The 24,133-nt window shown below is 45.4% G+C and overlaps 1 protein-coding gene across 8 annotated transcripts in view; it reads right to left on the bottom strand.

The window, feature by feature from the left end:
- RAI14 (retinoic acid induced 14) overlaps positions 1 to 24,133 on the bottom strand; it is a 144,304-nt gene that overhangs the window by 40,598 nt on the left and 79,573 nt on the right. For 4 of the 8 annotated variants that reach the window (XM_045787217.2, XM_087867944.1, XM_045787220.2 and 1 more), the window contains one exon: positions 13,083 to 13,213. In XM_045787217.2, the coding sequence (XP_045643173.2) occupies positions 13,083 to 13,213 (131 nt within the window). Of the gene's footprint in view, positions 1 to 13,082; positions 13,214 to 13,344; positions 13,835 to 24,133 lie in introns of those variants that run through there. The other 4 variants (XM_045787214.2, XM_045787213.2, XM_045787216.2 and 1 more) reach the window with 2 other exon arrangements.

Raw genomic sequence — 24,133 nt, forward strand, 5'->3', positions numbered from 1 at the left:
GATTTTAATCTTTTTATTGAGATGTAATTCATATACCATAAAATTCACCATTTTTGAACGTACAATTCAACTGTTTTCAGTATATTCACAAATTTGTGCAACTAACATCACTAATTCCAGAACATTTTCACTGCCCTAAAAAATCCACATGTCCATTAGGAATCACTTCCTATTCCCATGTCTTCCCCAGCCTGGCAATCACTAACCTACTTTCTGGCTCTATGGATCTGCCCATTCTGGACATTTCATAAACATAGAATCATATACAATATGTGGTCTTTTATGTCTGGCTTCTTTCATTTGGCACGTTTTCAAGGTTCATCCATGCTGTAGCATGTATCCATACTTCATTCCTTCATTAAAAATATTCCATTGTACGGATAGGTCACATTTTCTTTATCGATTTGTTGGTTATGGACATTGGGTTGTTTCTACTTTTCAGTTACTATGAATCATGCTGCTAAAGCATTCCAGTGCAAGTGTTTGTGTGGACACTAGTCTTTAATGCTAGTGAGTATACACACCTAGGAGGGGAACTGCTGGGCAGTGGCACCCACGCTGAACTCTCTGAGCTGCCGCTGAGCTAGTTTCTCAAGCAGCAGCACCATTTCACAATGCCAGCGACAACACACGAGGGCTCCAATCTTGCCACATTTTAGCCAAGACTTGCTATTGCCTGGTGAATTTTAATTTAAGAGATGAGAATTTAATTACAACCTAAATTTTCCAGAGAAGCAACGTTTAAGTCTTTCTTAATGAACCCTTTGAAGTAGTTATTTCAGCTAATTATCAGCTGAAATTTCCCCTTAGAGGAATATAAAAGAGTGAATGCAAAACAAATTCGGAATATCCTTTGGCTTTGTCTCCCATGTGGGCTTTTACTCCTCATTAAAAAAGCGTGGCCTTTCCCTTTGAAGACAGGAAATGTCATTCAAGAGTCTACATAGCAACGAATCTGAGAGATTTTGTTGGCTTCTCTCTTCAGACCAGTCAAGAATTCAGTGGAAGACGGAAGGGTATAAAAATCTTCCACCCGCTCCTCTGTCCCCTGGCCCAGGGACAGGGGCACTCGTCACTGCCCAGGGATAGACAGGGTAGGCTCTCCAGATTCTAGTGTAGCTGAAGTGGGGTCTTCGAGAGCTGAAATCTGAGCTACTCAGAGTGGTCCATGGACCAGAAGCTCATGAGAAATGCAGCTCTCAGTCCCCACCCCACATCTCCTGAATCCAAAGCTCTGTTTTACAACTTGCCAGCTGATTCCCGTGCACATTCAAGTTGGAGAACCCCTGCTCTAAGAGGACAAGTTAAGAACCTCACACCATCATTTTTACCAAGGCGCCCATTGCTTCAAAGTTCTTGTGAAGACATGATCCCCTCAGCCTTAAAAACAAACTCGTGGGTATGTTCCACAAAAAAAAAAAAAAAAAAAAAAAAAAAAAAAAGGAACCTACGCTCTTTTAAGTTTCATTATAATAGGGAATGTTTAGCTTTGCTTCTAAAACTCAGCTGCGCCCTTGCACAGAGAAGTAACTGAAAAGAGGACAAACAGAGCAGCCTGAAGATTTACATAATACCACTTTGATCCCTTTGCCGCTTATTGATATTAGGAATTTCTCTGCTTTTGTCACTTGGAAAGTTCCCAAGGTTTCTGCGCTTAAGAGTTTTGTGACTCCCAATCTCTCTTTCTCTCTCCCTGGGGCACCCCTGCCCTCCACAACGAGTTCTGCTTTAACTCATTACATCCCCCAACCGGCCTAGGGGAGGGAGAACTATTATCATCCCCATTTTCCAGAGGAGGACGGAAACGGAGGCGCAGAGGAGTTCAGTAACTCACCCCGAGCCCCAGAACTACCAAGCAGGGGACCTAACCGAGGCACTCTGCCTGCACGGCCAGCCCTTCATCACTATGCTGAGAGAGCGCAAGTTGTTAAATCACTCGCAAACTGTGAAACACTACAACTTGTCGGCTGTGGAGCTCTTTAAAAAACCAAGCTGAAATTTAAAAAAATGGAAGTATTTGGCCAAAAAAGCAAACACAGGCTCCTCACTGGGGCAGATCCGGGTTGTGAGGGCTCTCCAACGGCTGGGAACGCGATCGCAGCGCTGAAGCAAACACGGCCTGCGACAGAGGTTCCGCTTCCTACAAAAGCACTCAGCGAGTTGTGCAAACCTTTCCGAAATAAATGCCTCGGAACAAGACTGGAATATTTCTCAAGGCTCTTAACCCGAAGGGGATTTGAGCTGTTGCTATTCCGAAGCCCATGAGTGATGGCCTGGAAAGTTCCTTCTATCTTCCAGAGTAATAAACAATTCTTCTGGTTTCTGACTGCCAGCTGAAACATATATTTGGAGGAAATACAAACTCACAAGCCTCCTTTTAGAAAGACTCTGATTTTTTTCCAGCGTATTCATTCATAGAAAACTTCTTTCAAACCCAACTGCTGCCCTTCACTACAACCCCAGCTCCCGATCCCGAAGGGGCTGGCAGACTCAGGTCAAGAATGCAACAGGCTGGCCACCTCAATCAGACCTCCAATTCCTCCCACTGCCTCTGCAACCAACTTTCCCTCCTCAAATCAAGCAAACCATCATGCCCACACAAAGAAATGATCACACAGCAAACCTTACCAGCACTAGCCACACCCAGAGTCCCAGAGTGTTAGAAGGTTCCAGAAGGATAGGCTGATCCCACGTCCTCGATTCACAGATGAAGACAGTGAGGCTCAGAGAGGTTAGTAAATACGTAACAGAGCAGGACTTGAATTCACTGCCCTGGCTTGAAGAGCAGTTTCTCCCGGATAAATCCACATCTCCTTCTTTCCTTTTAAAACACTTTATTTCCCAGAGAGGGGTCGCTATGGTCAGTGAGGTTCAGATATCCTTCATGGTAATAATAACCAGCTTTCCATCATCCTAGAGAGCAGCAGCATCTCCCAAACACCTAAAATCGCCTGTTCTTTAATTGCATTCTTTCGGTGAGACCTATTTCTGGAGGGGGAAGAAAGGATCCTAAATCATATTAAATCAAGAAAGCTAAGTATTCGGAATTAGGATTTCATCCCAAGTCCATCCCCTGACCCATCAGGCTTTCCCTGAGGAGGCCTGGCTTCCATTTTGACCTCACCTTGCAGCTCTCTCCCTGTTCACTGGGCACATTAAGCCCTCTTCCAACTCAGGGCCTTTGCCTTGCTGTTCCCTCCCCCAGGACAACAGTTCCAGGAAACTGCATGGCTCATCCTCTCATTCCATTCAGCAATCCGCTCCAATGAAGGGGTCTGCTCAGAGAGGCCCTTCTTTTCCAAGTTTATTCAACATGGCCTCTTCATTCTCTTCAGTGCACCTGATATCACATTAAGGAAGCATTTGTTATCTGCCGCCATTGGCCGTACTTGCCACGAGGGCAGAGACTTTGTCTTGCCTACTGCAATTTTCCTGGCACGAAGACGTGATTTTTTTTTTTTTTTTTGATAATGCAAATCTTTAGTTTTGAATTTGCTTTTCCAGTCTGAAGTTTCGGCATTTCCTTAAACCAAGGCACACATACAAACTGGCATGACCGTGTCTTTCTCAGGTTGTGAGTTCTTAAAACTTATGTTATTAGAAGCTTGATTTTGCCTCCCAACATCATATCGTACTGTGATTCTCAAAGCATGGTCCGCGGGACAGCAGCATCGGCATCACCCAGATGTATTCGTTAGAAATACAAATTCTTGAGATCCTGTCCAGACTCTGGGGTGGAGGCAGCCATGCGTTTTAACCACCCCCTCCCAGGTGATTCTGATACGTATTCCATTTTTAGGGCGGTTGCATGATAGGAAGAAGTATGAACTCAAAGTCAGCATTCTTTGGTTTGGGTCTCCACTCTGCCATCCCCAAGTGATGACACAACACACGGACTCAAATTCATTGGCCTCAGTTTACTCATCTGGTCCATAGGATCAAACGAGGCTTAACTCACACTAGGTACTACGGTGGGATACTCCTTAATCCTTCAAGATCTGGGTTCCCATTTCAGATCACAATCTGAGGGCTAGGAAGGCAGTTTACTCATCTGGTCCATAGGATCAAACGAGGCTTAACTCACACTAGGTACTACGGTGGGATACTCCTTAATCCTACAAGATCTGGGTTCCCATTTCAGATCACAATCTGAGGGTTAGGAAGGCAGGACTGTCTAACAGCGTCTAGTTATAAAAGCCTTGAAAACCGGGATTCTGCTCGATCCCAGGGATCAACTCTACGGGCCCAGAGACAAATCCCCGCAGGCAGAGGAATGCGGTGGCCACGCAGCTCTCGGCCATTTCAGAAGCAGCTCCCACAGGGACCTGCTCACTGCTTCTGTTAGCAACTGATGTGGCGGAAAGTCTGAGGAAGGCCAACACCGGCTGCCTTCTCCCGCTAAATGTTTTGGATAGATATAATAAAAGATGATTGACATAAAGAAAATAAAGCGTGTAAAAACAGGATTACTGTCCTTTAAGTGCCTACAAGTGTGAATGGAATCAGCAGTGTGGCTCTGGGGACAGAGCTCTCCTGGGGACCGGGATGGAGGGGGGGCGAGGAATGCTGAGATGAAAGACCACATACTCAGAGCTAAGAAACTCCATGACATTTAAGCTGAGCGTTGACTCTTTTCCTTCAGGATTGGTTTCATAAATGTGGTCTGGAAATAGCACTTGGGCTTTATGAAATCTCCATTAGGACACTGATATGTCTTTTGCATTCATGAAAGATCCCCAGACTTTAGAACCTAGAGCCTAGAATGGGGGTGATGTGCACTAATTCCCGAAGCTTTCTGACCCACACTGTCTGCTCATAAATTACTCCTGGGTGACTGACAGCATCATAGGAGAAAAACCTATGGGAAACTGACATGGTCTTTATTTTTTAAAATTAAAAAAAATTTTTTTTTTAATTTTTTGACATGGTCTTTAAAATGTGTGAAGGAATGAACTGTTTGTTGAATGAAAGACACACATAAAAGCCCCTAGCCCGGTGGTGGGACACGCAATATTAACATGATTAATAGCAACTCCTTTCTTATTAATTGGGTAAGACTGGGCTCTAACACTGATAGTCTAATAACAGGGATATGATAAGTACATAGGTAACCAAGACCCATTAAATCCCTGGAGGTTTGAGAGAGGTAACCGCGAGAGCAAGCTCGGCCACTTTGGAAATTAGGAAAGGCTTCGTAAAACTGGGCCTTGGATGGAACCAAGACTTGGTGGACGAGTGGTGGCAGTGGAATTTTGGAAGGTGTAAATTTCGGGGCCCCCGGTGAGAAAGCACAAGTGTTTCTCAAGGACGGGCACATGCTAAGTGATCTTACAGGCCTCAACCTGTAAGCGGCCTGGCTGCCGTGGGCATGAGAACCTCCCGCTGCAGGTGCCCTCCTCCCTCCTCCCTTCTCCCTCCTCCCTCCTCCCTCCTCTCTCTTGGGCTTAGGATGGGCAAGATCACTGCACGCGCTGCGATCCATGCCCACTGCTCTGCTCTCGACCACACAGAACCACATTTCCCAGGCTCTCCTGACATCTGCGCGTGGGGGTTGGTCCAGCTGAAGGAGGACATGGCCAGAGAACTGGAGGGAAGGGTAAAGCCAGACTGCCTCAACCTTGAGCCACAATGACCCATTTGCATGTCTGAAGTCCTTCCTTCTCAACAGCCATAACCCAGCTTTGAAAAGTTTTAAACTGAAAAATCCTGTGATCCCACCCAGACTTGATCAATGTTGGGTTTTTAAAAAAGATTTTCAAGCAATCTCTACACCCAATATAGGGCTCGACCTCAAAACCCTGACATGAAGAGTCATATTGCTCTAACAACTGAGCCAGCCAGGCGCCCTTATCAACGTAGTTCTTAATTTTCCAATCTATTCGCATCAGTTTGCACTGCTGTGGTTTCAAGCCTTCCCTCTAAAGCACGGTTTTGCAATAAGATCTGCTCAGCTGTAACACACAGCACTATTTCTCCTTAAAAACCTGGTGTCGGGGTGCCTGGGCGGCTCAGTTGTTAAGTGTCTGCCTTCGGCTCAGGGCCTGATCCCAGGGTCCTGGGATTGAGCCCCACATCAGGCTCCTATGCTGGGAGCCTGCTTCTTCCTCTCCCACTCCCCCTGCTTGTGTTCCCTCTCTCGCTGGCTGTCTCTCTCTGTCAAATAAATAAATAAATCTTGAAAAAAAAAAAAGATAAAAAAATAAATAAATAAAAAACCCAGTATCTTATGTTACTTTAACGTAATTTACCTGAAGCCCCAATTTGCCATTTTATTTTGTGCACAAGCATTATGCATACATATATGTACAAGTGTGCATGCTGGGGGGGTGGGGAGAATCACCATGGCTCCCTGGGCCTTCCTCAGCCCACCAGGAACCCATCACTGGGTAAAGCCTGTCGGGGAAGCTGGGGGCTAAGGAACCTGGGGTCTACTGTGAAATGTCAAATACAGGGGTTCTCAGTTTAGCCAGCCATTCAAGTCACCTGGGTGCTTTAAAAAACCCCACACCTACTGAACCCCGCACCAATTACACAGGTGTCTCTGAGGGTGATACCAGCATTTTCAAAGCTGTCCAGGTGATTCTAGTGGGACTGAGGTTGAGAACCACTGACCGGGAACTCCAATGATAAGCTCCTGGAGAAGGGAAAAAAACCGTAACTGTGGTGTCCTTGCTTTTCTTTTCAATTTGGGATAGGCTCAACTCGTGCTGTGATCAACACCTGCACTGTCCTTCTTGCCCAATCCGCCCCATCCACTTTTCAAGACCACCTGACATCACACCTCAGGCAGGAAGCATTTGTTGGCCACTCCCCTGATACACCATCTCTCCCCAGCTTGAACCCCTCACAGTATTTCATAGTTCGGCACTTAACCATCCTCCAGTGCTTTCCCCGGTCTTGTCTTTTCGGCCAGATGCTATGCATTTTGTGGCTAAGGCCATATGTCCTCCTCCTTTTGTATATGCTTACAAGGGTTTGGAACATTTTTTTTTTTTTAAGATTTTATTTATTTATTTGACAGAGACAGCCAGCGAGAGAGGGAACACAAGCAGGGGATTGGGAGAGGAAGAAGCAGGCTTCCAGCGGAGGAGCCTGATGTGGGGCTCGATCCCAGAACGCTGGGGTCACACCCTGAGCCGAAGGCAGACGCTTAACGACTGCGCCGCCCAGGCGCCCCAGGGTTTCAAACATTTTACATGCAGGTAAGGGAGTACCTCCCAACTGGTAGATTAATTGAACAAACATTTGGGCACCGTTGCAAGGTAGGAACAGAAGTTTTATCACCTTCAAAAATCTATGTGACCGAAAGCAAAGTGGATGTGCAATCGAGCAATTAAATCCTTCAGTTTATCCCCCTGTCAGATACCAATAGGTTTTCCGAAAGGCGTAGGGTGATTGTGCCTGGAAGGTCATTCCCCAGGGAAGGAGGCTGTGGTCACACACAAGTATGTCACAGCTGTAAGCAAATTAGTTTGGCAGCCCTCCGCGAGATCCGGAGAGAGCAGCCCAGACTGCACGGCCTGATTTCTAAGACGGAACTGCTATATTCCTACTCTGAGAAAACAGGAAAAGTGTGCAACCAGCCACCAGACAGAAAAGCCCTTTCTGTACTGATTTGCAGAATTCAAAGACTACCTCCCCCTATTTTATATTTAAGCTCCATGGAGTCATCTAAAAATACAAGTTTTTGCTTTCAAAACAAAAAGATCAGGTTTCTGAAATGTGGACGATGTATGCACACCATATATATATAATGTCTATTCACACATGCCTGGGTGGTAGTTCTTCAAATACTATAGTCCCAGCAGTGATTTTATTTAGTCTGGTTATTCCTAAGGCAAACATACATAACTTTAATTAAATCACATCTAAATGTAGGGGAAAGCATCTTGAAGCAATTAGACTGTTCTATGGTAAGAGGTTTTAGGGCAATGATATCCTCCCACATCCTCACCTCCACCATGGAAAGAGAACAGATGGGTCGAGGGAAGCCAAGCCTGACCCCATAAACACAGGCTGCAGCTATAATTCTCTGCCTTGCTCTATTTTGTTCTCTTTTGACCCCAGACAGCACTCCTTCTTTTACTTGTTCCTAAATGAATTCCAGTCATTCAATTGCTTTCAATTTTTTTAACCCCTTTCTGTTCAGTATTAGAGGCAGAAAATTTTCAGACAAAGTTTCTTATCTTTCCCTAAAGGAAATGTGGCAGAAACTGAAAGTCTGAAGAATTACCGAACCATCCTCGTGATTATTGACCTTGGGTTATGGAGGCTTCTGGAGAATGTCCACCATGATGGCGGCCTTTGCCACCTCATGCTTGGGATTTTTCTGGGTCATCTGGTTATCTAGGTAGGAAAGGCTGAGTGTTTCTCTCTTTATATTGCACTGGAAGCGGGGAGAAGTGTCAGGTTGTGATTTCACCAGGAAATCTCACCTCTTGAAACCCAAGTTAATCCACTCCTAATTAATTTACCCATGAGATATCACTGACAAAGAGTGTTTTCTCCATAAGGATCATGCTGAAAAGGCACGTCCTCAAATACAGACTGAATGCTTCTTCTATGCCTGGAACTTAGGGAGACCCCACCACCTCAACAAAAATCACGTGATCCTTGTCTTCAGGGAGCTTGCTGTGTTATAAGGGATTCAAGTCTTTCAGAAAACGAAGGGTTTTTTTAAGCTGTAGGGACTTTTCTGTTGTTGTTCTTTCAATACAATCAATTATGTCAAGTCGTAAATCAAGATTCCAGTATCGAGAGAAGAAAAATTTTAAAAGGACTGAGAACATCAGAGAAGAGGCTTTCTGGACTGGACACCGAACCTGGGCAAACATGAGGGGAAGGCAAGGAGCCAACAACCCCACCTCCAGGAGAAGGTAAGGGCAAGAGAACATTCAGTGCAGTAATGGCAGGGCAGTGGGAGGGCCGGAGAGCCCAAATCGGGACTGTACGTTGTCAGGCAAGAGGGAAACGTTGTACATTACTGAACAGAATTATAAAATGGGTTATTACAAAAGCGTGCTGGAAAAGAGGCCTCCAGCCTAACTGGACAGGGAGGTGGATAAGTCAAAGAGGATACCCAAACAAGGACGCAGAGAATGAGGCAAGGACCTAACCAAGTGTGCGATCTGGCCTTACCCTTTCGAGACAACTGCCAACCACTCTGTACACGTCCACAAACAAATGCTGGGCCTGCGAGCTCCACGGGGCCGGTGCAGCCACGAGCCCTGGCGAAGGGAATCACTGCATGGCTCTGTCATGGACTCAGAACGGCTCCGAGGAAGTCGCTAGTGTGCACGCTACCCAACCACTGCATGTAGAGACAACAGGACAGGACAAAGGAAAAGTTTCCACAGCTTGAGAAAAATCTTCAAACGTGAGTGAGACGTAGGTACACTCGGGCAGGAATGCACGTATGGGACTGACCCAAGTATGGAGTGCAGACCTCCAGAGGGGAGAGGACAGAAGCCAAGGGGACAACGCTGCTTGGGCCTGCTGTTACAACAGACCTCTGGGCCTTGCATGATTCCATGATACCAAACGGGCAGGAGGCATGGTGTCCAACCCCACAGCACCCTCTCATTCTGAATACCAAACCACTAGGTTTGAACGGAACTATGAAGCCAGATAGATTGAACTCCACGGTGCCTCTGACAATTCAACTCTTACAGTTACCACTTAATAACTTTAATCATCAAAAAGAATATTCCAAGCAGAAAAATTAAATGTTAACAGATGATTATTTATGAAAAATCTTCCACTGGAAAAAATGACCTTCTCTTCCTTTTTTTAATAGTTCCTCTTTCTACACACAAGTCCTCAAAGCAAAAAAAAAAAGAAAAGAAAAGAAAAAAAAAAGACTTGTATGTACAAAGGCAAGGGTAGAATTGGTTCTGGAGTTAATTCAGGGAGAGCTAGATTCTGTGAGCCTTGCTTTTACCCTCAGCAAAATGGAGGGGGTGATTTTGGTGTGAGTGTTGTACCCATTTCTGCCATTAAAAGATAACAGAATGACGAACTGATTCGTGCTAAGGCAAAGATGAACTTTAAAAACCTTACACTTGGTGGAAAAAAAAAGCAAAACCCACAGACATGGGGCCTGATAGTATGATTCCATTTATATTAAATACCCAGAGTAGGCAAATTCACAGAGACAGAAAGCAGATTAGTGGTTGCCAGGGGGAGGGGAGATAGGCTGAGGAGGGTTACTGCTTAGAGAGTCCAAGGTTTCCTTTTGGGATGATGAAAAATTTCTGGAACTAAATGATGATGGTCCTGCAACACTGGGAATGTACTTAACGTCAATGAAATGTGTACTTTAAAATGGTTAAAATGGTAAGGTTGATGTTATTTATATTTTCCCACAGCGAGAGAGAGAGAGAGAAATCGACTGCCTGGCCATCTATTCTACCCATAATAAATGTATTAACAAAAGGGACACATTTATTAAGGTGATCACAATTGTGGCTAAGCCGCTAACCTAAATTTCCTGTCTTCTTTTTAGTGAGTATTGTCTGGGAAACATCCATCTCCCATCTCTCTGGGACGGCTGTAAAAGGCTGTCTTGTGCAGGCATCTGCAAGGCTGAGCTGGGAGCAGCGGGAACCCAGAACACTCTACAGAGTGGGACAAGTAGTAGTCCACCACCAAGAACCTCACGCCAGCTTTAGGAGCGTGGCCTCTGCGGCTCAGAAAGCACAGACTCCAAATGTGGCATCCTGGGAAAAGGGTAATTAACGCATTCGACAAATATTTTTTGAGTATCTGTAAGCTGAGCAGGGGGCTAGAGGATGTAACTGAAGGGACAAGCTACAAGGTGACAGTCCCTTTTGTCAAGGAAATTACAATCTAGACTGCAAGAGGGTTTAGAATGAAGAATTATATAAGGTTGAGTAGGCAACTAGCTCGACACGATTATTCGCCAACAACTAAAGCCCAGCTGGTATTAGAAGCCCTGCCTCCCACGTCAGGATCCACCAGGGTATGGCCCCGTGCCCCACACCCGAGAGACAGGCCTCTGCAAGGCTGGGAAGTCAAACTGCGGCTGACGGTGGGGAGCTCAACCTGGGGTTCTTGTGGAGAGGACAAGCCTGGCTCCCAGAGGACCAGACTCTCATCTGAGTGAGAACACGTCCCTCTTCCCCTTGCATATCAACTAGCCTGCTCCCTAGACAGAGTGAAGCTCCGTAAGCTGTCTTGTGGCTTCCCAAACAACAGAACTAGCGTCTATGCTATGGGATTCAGTGGGTTCCAGGACGAAGGTTTCACTGACAAAATTTGCTAAAATGTGATCTCAATCTTCTCCTGAAAATTTGCCCTTTGTTTTCACCATCTATCAATCAATCAATCTACAGTCAATCTAGTTTCTAGATGATGGTTCTCCTGGTTGAACCTACATGGGATCCTTTTAAAAATATTGATTCCTGGGGCATCCAGGTGGCTCAGTTGGTTAGACATTTGCCTTCAGCTCAGGTCGTGATCCCAGGGTCCTGGGATCGAGCCCCGCAACAGGCTCCCTGCTCAGCAGAGAGTCTGCTTCTCCCTCTCCCTCTGCTGCTCCCTCTGCTTGTACTCTCTCTGTCAAATAATAAAATCTAAAAATAAATAAATAAACAAAATAATAAAAATATTGATTCCTGGGCCCCTCCATGGACAAAATGTTTCTGAACATCTGGAGTGTGCAGGGCATCGATATGTTTTTAAAGTGATTCCAAAGCAGGAGCTGCCAAGACGGAGAACCACTCATCTAGCGTAAGAAGGAAAGGGGACCGGCTTTATCAAGTACCTCCTGGGGGCCACTGCGCGCTCTTTACATAGGATACCTTTAGCTACAGGTGCCCCTTCATAACCTCTTGGACCTATTCTGCCCACGAGCATTACGGGCCCTCGGAGCAGCACTCAACCTTGGAGGGACGAGTGATTAGGAAGAGATGCCCCAGTTTCCTTGCCCTTTGGGTCAGATAACTCTGAGGCATACTTTAAACCTGGGGTAAGAAAACTAGTTCCCCAAGGGGCCGGAGAGTTAATATGTTACCGTCTTTGCCTTAACGCCTCCAATCTCCCTTAGGAATGCAGAAGTAGTCATGGCCCATGCTAAAGAAGCGGATTTGGCTCCATCCCACTGAAACTTTATTTATAAAGACAGGCTGCGGGCCATAGTTGGCCAACCCCTCCTCCGAGTCTAAAGAGACTCCCAGAGGTCCCAGCGGGATTGGGTTCCTGCTGCCCACTGCAGTAGCCCGTCAGTAACAAACTGTGTGGGTCTCAGGTCTTTCCTGGGTGCTCCTGGGAGCACGGACTAGAGAAGCAGCTCACACTCAAGTCGTTGCCTCAGAAGCTGCTTCTGGAGGCACCTAACCAAAGTCAGTATCTTGTTTGATATTTATAACTGCTCTAGTGGTTAAATATTATCACCTCCAACTGAAACTGAATAAATGAAGATTCAGAGACTACAGAATTCATACGTGATAAAGTCCAGATGAGAAGTCTCTTCAGCGACAAAGTCAATGATCTCTACAATATGACCAGAGTAAGGATGGATACAAATGTACACACACACACACACACACACACACACACACACACTCAAATCTATAATTTTAATTATGGCGGGCAAGAGTACCACAAATGACAAATTATAATGCAAAATTCACACTGCTCATGTAATTACTGATCCACATTAAGGGGTTTTAAAAGAAATAACAATATAAGTAGTAAGGTTTGAAAAAAATTACCCTCTTTCATGCTGTTTCTAATGTAGGATAGAATTCCTTTCCTACCAATCCACTGGTTGCAATCCTGGTGCTCCTGCGTCTCCGGTGTAACCCTGGGTTACACCTGAAAACAAACAGAGCCACCCAAGGTAAAGCCCAGTGGGCAGGTGGAACTTGGAGAGACAGGAACCAGATGAAAATATCCTCTTACACATTTTCACAGGAGGGATAGGAGTCGGGGAGGACACAGTAATTTCACAAAGTCTCCTTCAAGGCATTTGTGAAGTCCCCCCACGGATCCCGAGGATTCCAGAGAACACTCTCGAGAATCCAGAATCGCTACCGTTAGAACCAATCTTTTTAGCTTACGCGGTCTTGCCCTCGCTGTCGTGCTTGGTGGCACTGGCCCCCTTCTTGCCCAGCAGGGAGGACACCTTCTCCGCATCTCCATTCTCCACGGCCTGTAGCAGCCGGTCATCATTCTTGTTCCACTCGTTGGTCTGTGGAGCAAAGGGGAGACGCAGAGCTAGTGAACGACAGCGGCCACGGTCACGCTGACCAGCAGGGCCCCGGCCCTCCCGGTTCCCACCCTCCCGTCACTAAAATCAAAACCTGCCCCCAAATCGGATACCTTCCCCTTCACCATGGAGACACTCAAGAAGACGGGTTTCCCAAAGGGAAACATCAACAGTTCAATGGAACAGCAGCTGGTCAGCAAACTCTGAAATAAAGTCTTTTCTTTTCCCGGACGGTGGGAAAATGAAGCCACTTGAAAAGACCTCGAGGCGAGTTTACACATTAGCTTGTTTCCAGCTAAACTCTGACAGCTGGCTCCTCAGGATACTGGCCTTTGACCTGGGCCGCAGCTCACTGGGCCCACACTGTTACAGAACCAAACTGGCCGACAGCTCAAAGTTACTCGAGGGTTTATTTACACACAACTCCTCGCCTGCTTTCATTGCCACTCTTTCTGGCCTGTTCCCTGGGCCCTGATTTTTAAGCTGCATAATGATTTTCAGTAGTTGTCCGGGCTACCGACTCAACAAAGTATGGGCAGGAACAAAACTTCTTCCTGAGCAAGGATTAAACATCAAACAGCTTTGAGCAAGCCTCCACCCCTGCCAACCCCCAACCTCGACAGAATCATTCTGTGAACCACAGTGACAACACAGCTTTCATGTGCATAAAAACTGGTTTTTACTCTTACAAAGGAAAAGAGGAGATCTCCATGCAAGAGCAAATGGGCTTGGAGTAGAAGGCCAAGAAGTTTCGCATGTGAAAAGGCAGCAGTGAGCCACTGAAGGTTTTGGAACAGAGGACAGAATAAAATCAGTGACTGAAGAAGAGTCATGGGGAAGTATATGAGGTGTACAGGATTAATGCAGGGAGAAAAGGTCCTGGGGCACATTCTGGTTCTTCAGACCTCTCCTAGCTAAGCCTACTTTCTGGCCCCTCCCGCTGTGGATACCAACACCCTTAGAAAGGTTCCTTCTGCAACCCCCAACCCCCCCAAAACTTTCTGCAAGGCTCTCTTGCTTCCTTGTGACCTCTGAAGATTAAAAACCACCAGGCACTTCATTTTAAAGGCTTTCCCACGGACCACTGCACGGAAGCCGACAAAGGAGACAGTGGAAATTTAAGTTATCAAGAAGGAAATTTTACAGGACTACAACCTTCCACGGCCCTGAGGAGCGCATTCCCAATTTTTCTGCATTGATGGAACTGTGAAACCCAATAGGGCTCCGGCCTTCTGATACAGCAAAGGTGGGTCTACAAGATGTCCCAAGCACTCCTCCAAACCCAGCCTAGAGGCAAGGCCTTAGAGAAAGCCACAGGCCATGCAGGAGTAAAATAAGAGGTGTGCAGGGTTTAGGTAAGGAATTTGCTTGGAGTCTCAGGACTGGGCCACTCGCATTTCTCCAGACACCCTCCTCCCCAGAGCCACCAGTGAGTGCGAGAACACAGGAATGAGGAGATAGATTGAAATGAAAATCAGAAGCCTGTCCTCTAAGCTGCATGAACTAGATTCTAGCAGTCTAGACTGATACTTCCATGCTATGACGTTAAGTCACCCAAAACCTCTCAATGCCTCAGTTTCCCAAGGCTTTGGACCAGATGACTATTCTGATTCCTCTAAAGCTCAAAATGCTTTACTTATAAAATGCCCTCCAACCAAACTTTGCCAGAGATTATTCTAGAACAGTACTGTCTTTGTTCATAGAAATGTTTTATATCTGCGCTAGACAAACTAAGCAAGTTATCCTCACCCAGGGATGATTTTGTTCCTCAGGGGACGTTTGGCAATCTCTGCAGACATTTTTGACTATTGTGACTAGATGCTCCTGGCCTCTGGTAGGTGGGGTCAGAGGTGCTGCTAAACATTCTACAATGCATAGGACGTATGCATTATAAGCATACACGTGTATGTATACACCCACACCCCAGCAAAGAATTATCTGGCCCAAAGGGTCAATATCGCATTAGCCTCATATGGCTACTGAGCACTGGAAATGTGGCTTGTGTGGCTAAAGAATTGAATTTTTAATGTTAGACTTCAAGTGCCAGCAGCTAGAGGCTATCATACAGAACAGCACAGCTCTGCATGCCAGCTCTCTAAATATTTTTAATAAGTTAAGAACGCGTCTAGGCCGATGTCATCCACACTTCTACAACTATCAATACACTCACAAAGACGACGTTAGGTTTTATCTTCAAGGACAAATCAGGCTTCCTACTGCAGAAGACCACAATACATACACCACCCCAAGCACGAGCATGTGTTGGCAGAATAAGAAGCGTAACTGAAGAACAAAACGTAGCAAACACCAAGAAACAGACTGAAGTTTATTTCCCCCGGACAGCATCTGACAAGCCAAAACAAAACCAAAAATTCATCAAAGTACATTCAGGACCATGGTTCCTATCTACATTATCCCCAAACCGCATTATTAGCGTTGTCTTTAAATCTTTCCCTAATTTAAACCCACCAAATTAAAACTGGATTGGGAAGATCAAAAGGATATTAAACCTCAGAGGATATGATTGAAAGTACTTAAGCAAAGAAAGGCCACATGAAAGGATTTTCCTTTTCAGTGCTGCTAAGGCACTCAATTCGGGTAGAGAAAAATCTGGTTGCAGGGATTCCCTAAAATTAGTTACATGTGGATATCTAGGGAGTTCAGTTTCTAGAGGACACAGCAAAAAAGATGCAGAGGACAAGGTCAACTGCACATCCCTTGAGATCTAGAATTCTTCTCTTTTATCTAATTTCTCCTCATCGCAGACCAAAAATTACTTTTCTGTTGGAACAGATGAGGTGGAGAAAACATGGCTACCCACAAAGATTTAAAATAATCCACACCACCATTCAACCTGTCTGTGCTGCAGATGGGGTTCACGGAAAGCAGCAGGAAGGAAACGGATGGGTGTTATACATATTGGCCTTGGAGTCTGAGCCAAGAGAACAGTTCAGAACAAATCAGGAAGGCAGGAGCAAACCTGAGGAAGAAACTGGGGGAGAACATAGACCATTGGTTGGGAAATGAGACAAAAATAAGAGTTTACTCTTAAAATTCTCCCAAGTACGCTAAAAGTAGAGGCAAGAAGGATCCTCATTTGTCCTCTCTCTAACCCAGGAATCCAGATTCTGAAATAATATTACCCAGACTGCTGGCCGGCACTCACAAGGAGGTGACACTAATGTGACAGAGCTCTCTAGTTCTGGGCCAGGCGGTTGGTGATACTTGTAAGTAGTTCTGATATGCACAATGGGCCATACCATGTTCCTTCCAGAAAGCATGGTTTTCAAGGTGCTGTCACCTTCCTCTCCTAAACCCATTCATGGAGATAGTCCCTGTATTTTCTCCCATAAAACCATTCTAGCCAGTGCTACATTCCATACCAAAAATTCCATGGCCATCCACAAGATGAGATAAAACAGATGTTTAATAAATAGTTTTAATGTCAGTGCTCTATGAGAATTCTAGAACCAAATTCTTCTCACCCACCTCTATCCCTCTGCTGAGTGGTACTAAATTGAAACCAAGCTTCAAAAGGAATCTTAAAGTTATCTGGGCCAATCTACTGTTTCACTAGGGTTGGTCAGATAAACAAGTTGTGATTTATGAGATGAGAATTGTAGATTTGGTTCCGTCCCTGGTTCCTAGCACTAGAGCTTCTAAAATCCATGAACTTCCTGAGAGATAGGGATGAAGTGTATCTTTGTTATTCATAATCAGCCCCCTTCTATGAGTTAATTTAAATGACATGGCTGATAGCTGGAAGCCCTTAGATAGCTTCAGGATGGGGGCTGGTTGCCAGGGGAATCAACCATGATATGAGAGGGTTAGAACTCTGAGCCCTAACTCCACCTCCAGGGAGGAGAGAGGGGTTAGAGAGTGAGTCAATCAGCAATGGCCAATGATTTAATCCATCATGCCTATATAATGGAACCTCCATAAATAGCCTTAACCCACTCTGAAACCATAGGATTCAGAGAGCTTCCAGGTTGGTGAACACATCAAGGTGCTGGGGAGAGGACGATGCTGGAGACGGAGTAGAAGCTTTGCCCATATGCACCCGCACACACATCCCCTAGCTTGCCCTGTGCATTTCTTCCACTTGGCTGCTCCCGATTTGTATTCTTTATAATACACTTAGTAATACTAAGCAAAGTGCCTGAGTTCTGTGAGCCGTTCTCACAAATTATGAAACCTGAGGCATGGGCTGAGGGAACCCCGACTTTATAGCTAGTTGGTCAGATGTACAGTTGGCCCAGGACTTGCAGATGGCACCTGAAATGGGAGCAATTTTGTGGGACTGAGCCGTTGACTGTGGGGTCTGCTGATACCTCAAGGTCATTAGTGTCAGAACTGAATTGCATCGCTGGGACACCTTGTTGGTGTTGGAAGAGTTGGAAGACTGGTGGAGGGTATAGAGAAAACCATTGGGTATGATTGGTGAAACCTGAAATTTTGCCATAAAAACCCAACGTAATTCACTCATACTCTAGAATCAGGGAAGGGCTTCTAGAGACCATCACCACACAAATATCCCATTGCCCGCCCCCCCCCCCACTTCTTATGGAAATCCCGTCCTCTAAATGGCACTCCCTCCCATAGGGTGGCTTAGCTCTGCCACCACAGTGGGCTCCTGGTCCCCTTAGAATGGTGTTGTCAACCTGCAAGCGGGTTCATCCAACATTTAACAAAAATGAGTTAGAAAAAAACCAGCAAACATCAGATGCTTCATATTTAATAAAGTTAAATGTTTTATGAAACTTTTGATTGTGTGTGCGTCCTGGGTGGCGATATGAAATATATATTTTTACTGGTGAATCACAAGAAAAAACACTGGATGCCACAGCTTTAGAACGCTGTCCACCCCATCCGCCTACGAAAGGCTTCCTTCCAAAGCCTACTTCAAGCCCTGCAGGCTCTTCAAGCCTTTCGTGGCGACCTCTCTCTGCTTCTCTCCTCCATGCTGTCCCAGAGGGCCACCTACTCAGCTGCCTGAAGCCCACAGTCTAGACTCGGTGAAATATTGCGTCCTGGTTTTTGTTCCAGAGCCCGGTGCGTTCTTGCTTTGTTTCCCTGTCTTCAGCTCCCTGAAGGCACTGACAACAGCCTTTATTTCTTACCCCTGTGGTGCCTAACAAATGCTCAGTATCTGTTGCTGATTTTTTTTTAATGTTTTTTTATTACATTATGTTAGTCACCATACAGTACATCCCTGGTTTCTGATGCAAGGTTCCATGATTGATTAGTTGCGTATAACACCCAGTGCACCATGCAATACGTGCCCTCCTTACAACCCGTCGCCAGCCTATCCCATTCCCCCGCCCCCCTCCCCTCTGAAGCCCTCAGTTTGTTTCTCAGAGTCCATAGTCTCACGTTTCATTCCCCCTTCTGATTACCCCCCCTTTCTTTATCCCTTTCTTCCCCTAACGATCTTCCTAGTTCTTATGTTCCATAGATGAGAGAAATCATATGGTAATTGTCTTTCTCTGCTTGACTTATTTTATCAGGAGTTTCCGCCTCTTGATTAACCTAAATCTCTCTTGACTTAGCAATTTAAAGCAATTTTTTTTTTCAATTCTAAAACTTTTGCAAACAACTATTTAATCAAGTTCTGGGTTTCAGTTTGTTTTTTTTTTAATAGGTTAAATAAACCCAAATCCCTTAACTTCCCTACTCCCTTAAATATTCTAAGGCCAATTTCCCGATATTTTAACCATGGGTACACTTTCTCCGAACCTCTTTATAACTAAGTAGCCAGGTCTTATCAATTCATCGGGGTGAACTCAGTGTCTCTCAGTCCTGAGAATCACTCGTTCAATGTGCAGACTCGCATGCCTTATCCTGGAGACTCTGATCCCAGAGATCTCAGTCAGTGCCCTGAGCCCAGGTTCAAGGGCGCTCTTTGATTCTTAATCCAAGTTTGGGGACAAGAGGAACCTATGCAAAGGCTACCCACAGAAGCATTAAGGAAGGGGGTGGGAGAAGAAAAGAATTCTTTACCTTTTCCTCCTAGTACTAAATATTTTGTCTCCCACAAAAGCTTAACACATACTATGCTTTCCCTAAGAGCTGCATGTGCAACTTGTGTCTAAGATGTGTATGAGAATCTTAACAAAGGCGTTGCTCATATAGGCAAAAATTCAAAATAATCGAACATCCCATGACTGAAGATAAATCACCATCTATCAAGCAACGGCATGCCACCCCTGGATAGATTCTGGAAACGATACGGCTACAGAACAAGATGCAGAAGAATGCGACAGTGTGCCTGCACGCAGATGGAGATGAGGACGGGGGGGGGGGGGGGGGGACACCGCCATGTCGTTTCGGGATGCAAGCCTGGATGGTACAACGACAGAGAAAAGCAAGGACGCGGTTACCTTAAAAGTCGGAAGAGTGGCTGGAAATGAGGGTATGCCACTTGATGAGGGAGGGACAGCTGGGAGTATTCTAGGGTCCTGCGCTCTAGCTCGTGACCTGGTTAGTGGCTCCACAGAGGTTCACTTGTTCAAGCCTCCACTGTCATTTCGTGCACTTCTCTCTGTGAGTGAGTCATTACACACGCACACACACAGTGTAGAAAGAAGGCTTGCGGTTCACTTTCTGGTCAAATCAACAGTGCGCCAAGGGCCTTTGGACAGTGTGTGTTCTCACTTGCTATTTCCCCATGTCTAAAATGAAGGCTGCCTGGAGCCAAAATCCGCTTCTGTCAGAGTCTCACAAATCCCTCTGAGAATCTGCTAAAGTTATGGAATCTCCTCGGAATAATGCACACACACACGCAAGCGCTTGCGTACAATTCACAAGGGTCTCTGGCTTCAACCCTTCTCCCCAGTCCATCCATAAGCCACAGCCAGGAACGGCTTCAGAGGCGAGTGCTTTGGAGCTGGAATTCCAGCTCACCAGCCCCCACCTAAGTGGTCTTGTGCAGGTTATGGGCATTTCCTTATCTGTAAAACGGAAGGGATCTCACTTCCTTGCAAATTATCCTGGGAATTAAATGTAATGTACGTGAAGGGCCTGGCACATATTAGGCACTCAAAATATGGTGACTATTATTACTGAATTAGATCTTCCGCACTGTTCCTTCATGATTCATGCTCTATGAATCTTTTAATATTTACAGCTTTGGACTGATGGTCCATTACCCTTTCAGAGGCAGGTAATGCCTTCATGCAAATTTAAATTTGCAAATTTCTCCTATAGTTTCTAAAAATAACATGTTAAAGGGCCCTAGAGAAAACATTCGCAGACACGAAATTAACTATTTTATTGAACATGGCTCAGTTTTCCAGGAGACTGTTTAAACAGAGGCTATTTCAACAGAGCACATTTAGGCCACATTTGCAAGTTCAGGAAGCTGTATGTTATGCTCCGGAGACATGTGTAATGTGTCAGCTATGAAGGGCAGCACGTGGGAAAGGCAGACCTTACCTTCAGTGTAAGCTCCAAACATTCCTGCTAATTTATCACAAATGAGATTTTCAATGGCTGGCCTATACGTGTCCTATTCATCAAATCATTTCCAAATGACACTACTTGCTTCTGAGATTTCCCTTGCAGCCCGGCCTTTGGAAAGACTTGCCTGCCTCCTGCAAGGTAGCAGACACCATGTCAACTGCGTGATGAATGCTGGGGCTTTGGCAACTGGCAGTGTCTGCTGTCGGCCAGACATGGCATCACCTTCTTTTATTTTGGCTTAATCATTGGGAACTGAAAAACCAGTGGAAACTCAGTGGTCACAGACATCTGGCTAGTAGGCAGGTTTGAGTTTGGAATATGTCAACCCAACCAAAATAATCCAGTGGCACAGAGAAATCAAGGAAGAGAGAGTTTCTTTGACTTTCTGTAGGAAAGACACTAAAACCCTAATCATCACCAATTAGCATAGCTCCTGTTGTGGGGCTCTGAATTCCGCAGCCATCTGGAGGAGTCTATTTGAGAGATTATCTTTGGAAACACTGCATTTCTCCCTCTAGTTTACGAAGTGCAGACTGTTTTGCCAATATAATCAGTAAGTCTGAGATGAAAGTTACACAAAGTAGACAGTGTTTTCACTGGAAAGTTTTCAGGTTAGTACCATCCAGGAAAAAAAAAAAAGCATACACCTCATATTTTAGGATAGAGGACAAGAAACCAGCCAAGCTACAGGTCCAAATGATATTTTCCCATAGACTGTATAGAAAATTCCATAACCATTTCACTCATTCACCCAACAACCACTTTGTGCTTTTTACATCTTCGGCATAGTCTTTCCTGAATTTTCCATATAGTTTCCATATAAATAAACTAAAGCAATATGATAAATATGCCAACAAGACCAAACAGGATATGAGAATGATAAAGTGAGCCACGTGGTGAATCAGACCGAAGAAGGGAGGGTCAACTTTCACGGAGGCAGATAAGGAAGGTTTTTTGACTGGATAACGAACTACGCCTTGCAATGAGTAATATTTAGGTTAATGGAGAGAAGACGAGACACGATGATTGAAATATATGAGACACAGTCAGTAAACAATGAGTTGATCCAAGAGAGGCCTTGGAGTCCATGGAATACCAAGAAAATTACCAATACATCATACCATAAACACTGGACCATTTTACCAAGCCCAGTAGTTTCATAAAGAGCTTTCCAATAATGTTAGTTACTTCAGACCAATACTTAAGAAGAAGTTTATCTAAAATGAGTTTGCCCTCTCCCTACATCTTTACTTCAGGTCATTCACACATGCAGGTTACCCGTCTCTGCTAGCCACCCCGAAACCCATCACCCTTCCCTTAATGGGCTACATCAGTGATTCCTGAGGTCTTTCCACAGAAACGCTAAATTTCATGTCATGGACATAATACATAATTCTAAACACCTCCCCTCAGAATCAGGCTGGTCTCTCTGCCCTTCCCCCTTCACCAAGGCACCCGACTCATGTTTCCCACTGCCCCTAGCTCTCCCTAGCCACCTGGACCAGGTTAGTTCCCCTTGTTAGGCTCGCTCATGCTTCTCCTCCACAGCACTCGGCACAACTGTAATTAAATAGTATTTCTGAAGTATCTTTAAAGGTCTGTGGACCTCCCACTGGACCCAGGAGTTCCAGGGCATGGCTAATGGCCAGCATCTGTCTTGCTCACCACTAAACCCCTGGCTTCCTGCCCACTGCCTGCCAGATGGCAGGGGCTCAATTCAGAGCTGTTCATTGAACAGCTTTGTTTTCCCCCTACTTCTTGGGAGCCGCTATTGATTAAACCCTTCTCCGCTGATGCCTTTGTCGCAATCTACAAATGTATTGAAAGTCTCCATAATCCTACCAAATTCGTTTCTTCGAATATGCTGACCGACGTTAAAACGTTATGTTTAAAAATCATGTCACAAGAGGTAAAAGCAGTCTCGTGGGGGCGGAGGTAAGTCTGGGAATAGGTCAAACCACCTTCACCCTTCAGGGGAAAAAATGATGCCAACCAAGTCAATGGAGTTGAAGCACTCATTTATGTGGTGTTTTGGGGACCACGATGGGCCGATACTCTGTGAAGTCCTCGGCAGAAAAAGATGGATATGCAGTAATCTCAGCTCTAAAAGAGTTCACGACATTTGTTTTTGTTTTTTTTACGATTTTAGTAATTTGAGAGAGAGCGAGAGAGCACGGGGGGGGTGGGTAGAGGGGAGAGAAGGAGAAGCAGGCTCCCCACTACACAGGGAGCCCAATGCGGGGCTCCATCCCAGGACTCTGAGATCATCACTTGAGCTGAAGGCAGACACTTAACTGATGGAGCCACTCAGGCGCCCCAGGAATTCACAACTTCTGAGGGCAGAAACGCATGCAATAACTACACCATTGCTTGTCACTGCTAAATCAGGGCTGGGAACTAAGCCCTGTGAAAGCCCAGTGAGGGTACTATTACTCCCAAACAATAGCTAAACATGTATAGTCCTAGGAACCGTACTACCTTATAATTTAATCTTAAACAATAGTCCCATGAGGTAGGTACCATTAGCCCATTTTACAGATGAGGAAACTGAGGCACAGAGAGGTTAAGAAACGTGTACAGTTACAGAATACACAGTAGAGCTGGTTCTCTCAGGAAGAGAAAGCGAAAGCAGTTCAATTTAAATGAAAATGAAGGAATGTTTTAGGATGAGCAAGATTTCGGTGTTTACAGTCTGAGGCAAGCAAAGGAGACAATGGAGACAGACTGAGGGAAACAAAGGCATGAGGAGTGGAATTGAGGATCCAACCAGGCAGAAGACTGACCTTTGTAGAGGAGTCATGCCCTGCCTCTGAGATCATAGTCAAAGAGGAAGAGAAGGACGAGCAGAGATACGGTGGGAGAGGAAGTCAGTTTGTTTTCTGGCTTCTGTTTTCTTGGGGAAGCAAGAAGTGAAGTGTGCAGGATCCATGGTGGGCTAAGAAACTTGAACAATGTTCCCAATAGCTCTGGGGGGGAAATGAGAAAGGAAACCCACTTGAAATGAATAAAGGGGTTTTCGAGCAGTCCTGGAAGTCCAGGCAAGAGTGGGAACTGTAACTCAGTACATAAACCAATTGGTAGTGTTGTGTGATTTTTCACTGGAAGCCCTGAGGAGGACAGGAATAAGGGGTGGTTAGCTTGATGACTGCAGACTGGAAAGACGGGTGAAGCAGACATTGCGGGATCAAGAGCACAGGAGGTGCCAATGAGCAGGGAAGTGAATGACTGTGGGATCAGGGATAAGAATGAGGTCTAGGACACAGTCCCGTAGATCAGAGGCAGGTTGTCAGAGGAGTCATTTATATGAATATTAGAGTTCCAGGATGACAGCAGAAAGGAAACATTGGAGCTGCAAACCAAAATCCTGGAGAAAGATCCGGAAGCAACCTAGAGGTCCCAAAAAGATGGTGAAGGACATGAGATGAGGGTGACCCAGTGTAA

This window comes from Ursus americanus, chromosome 15, assembly GCF_024610735.1.
Source record: "Ursus americanus isolate L20-20 chromosome 15, mUrsAme1.1.p, whole genome shotgun sequence".
NCBI classification, from domain to species: domain Eukaryota; kingdom Metazoa; phylum Chordata; class Mammalia; order Carnivora; family Ursidae; genus Ursus; species Ursus americanus.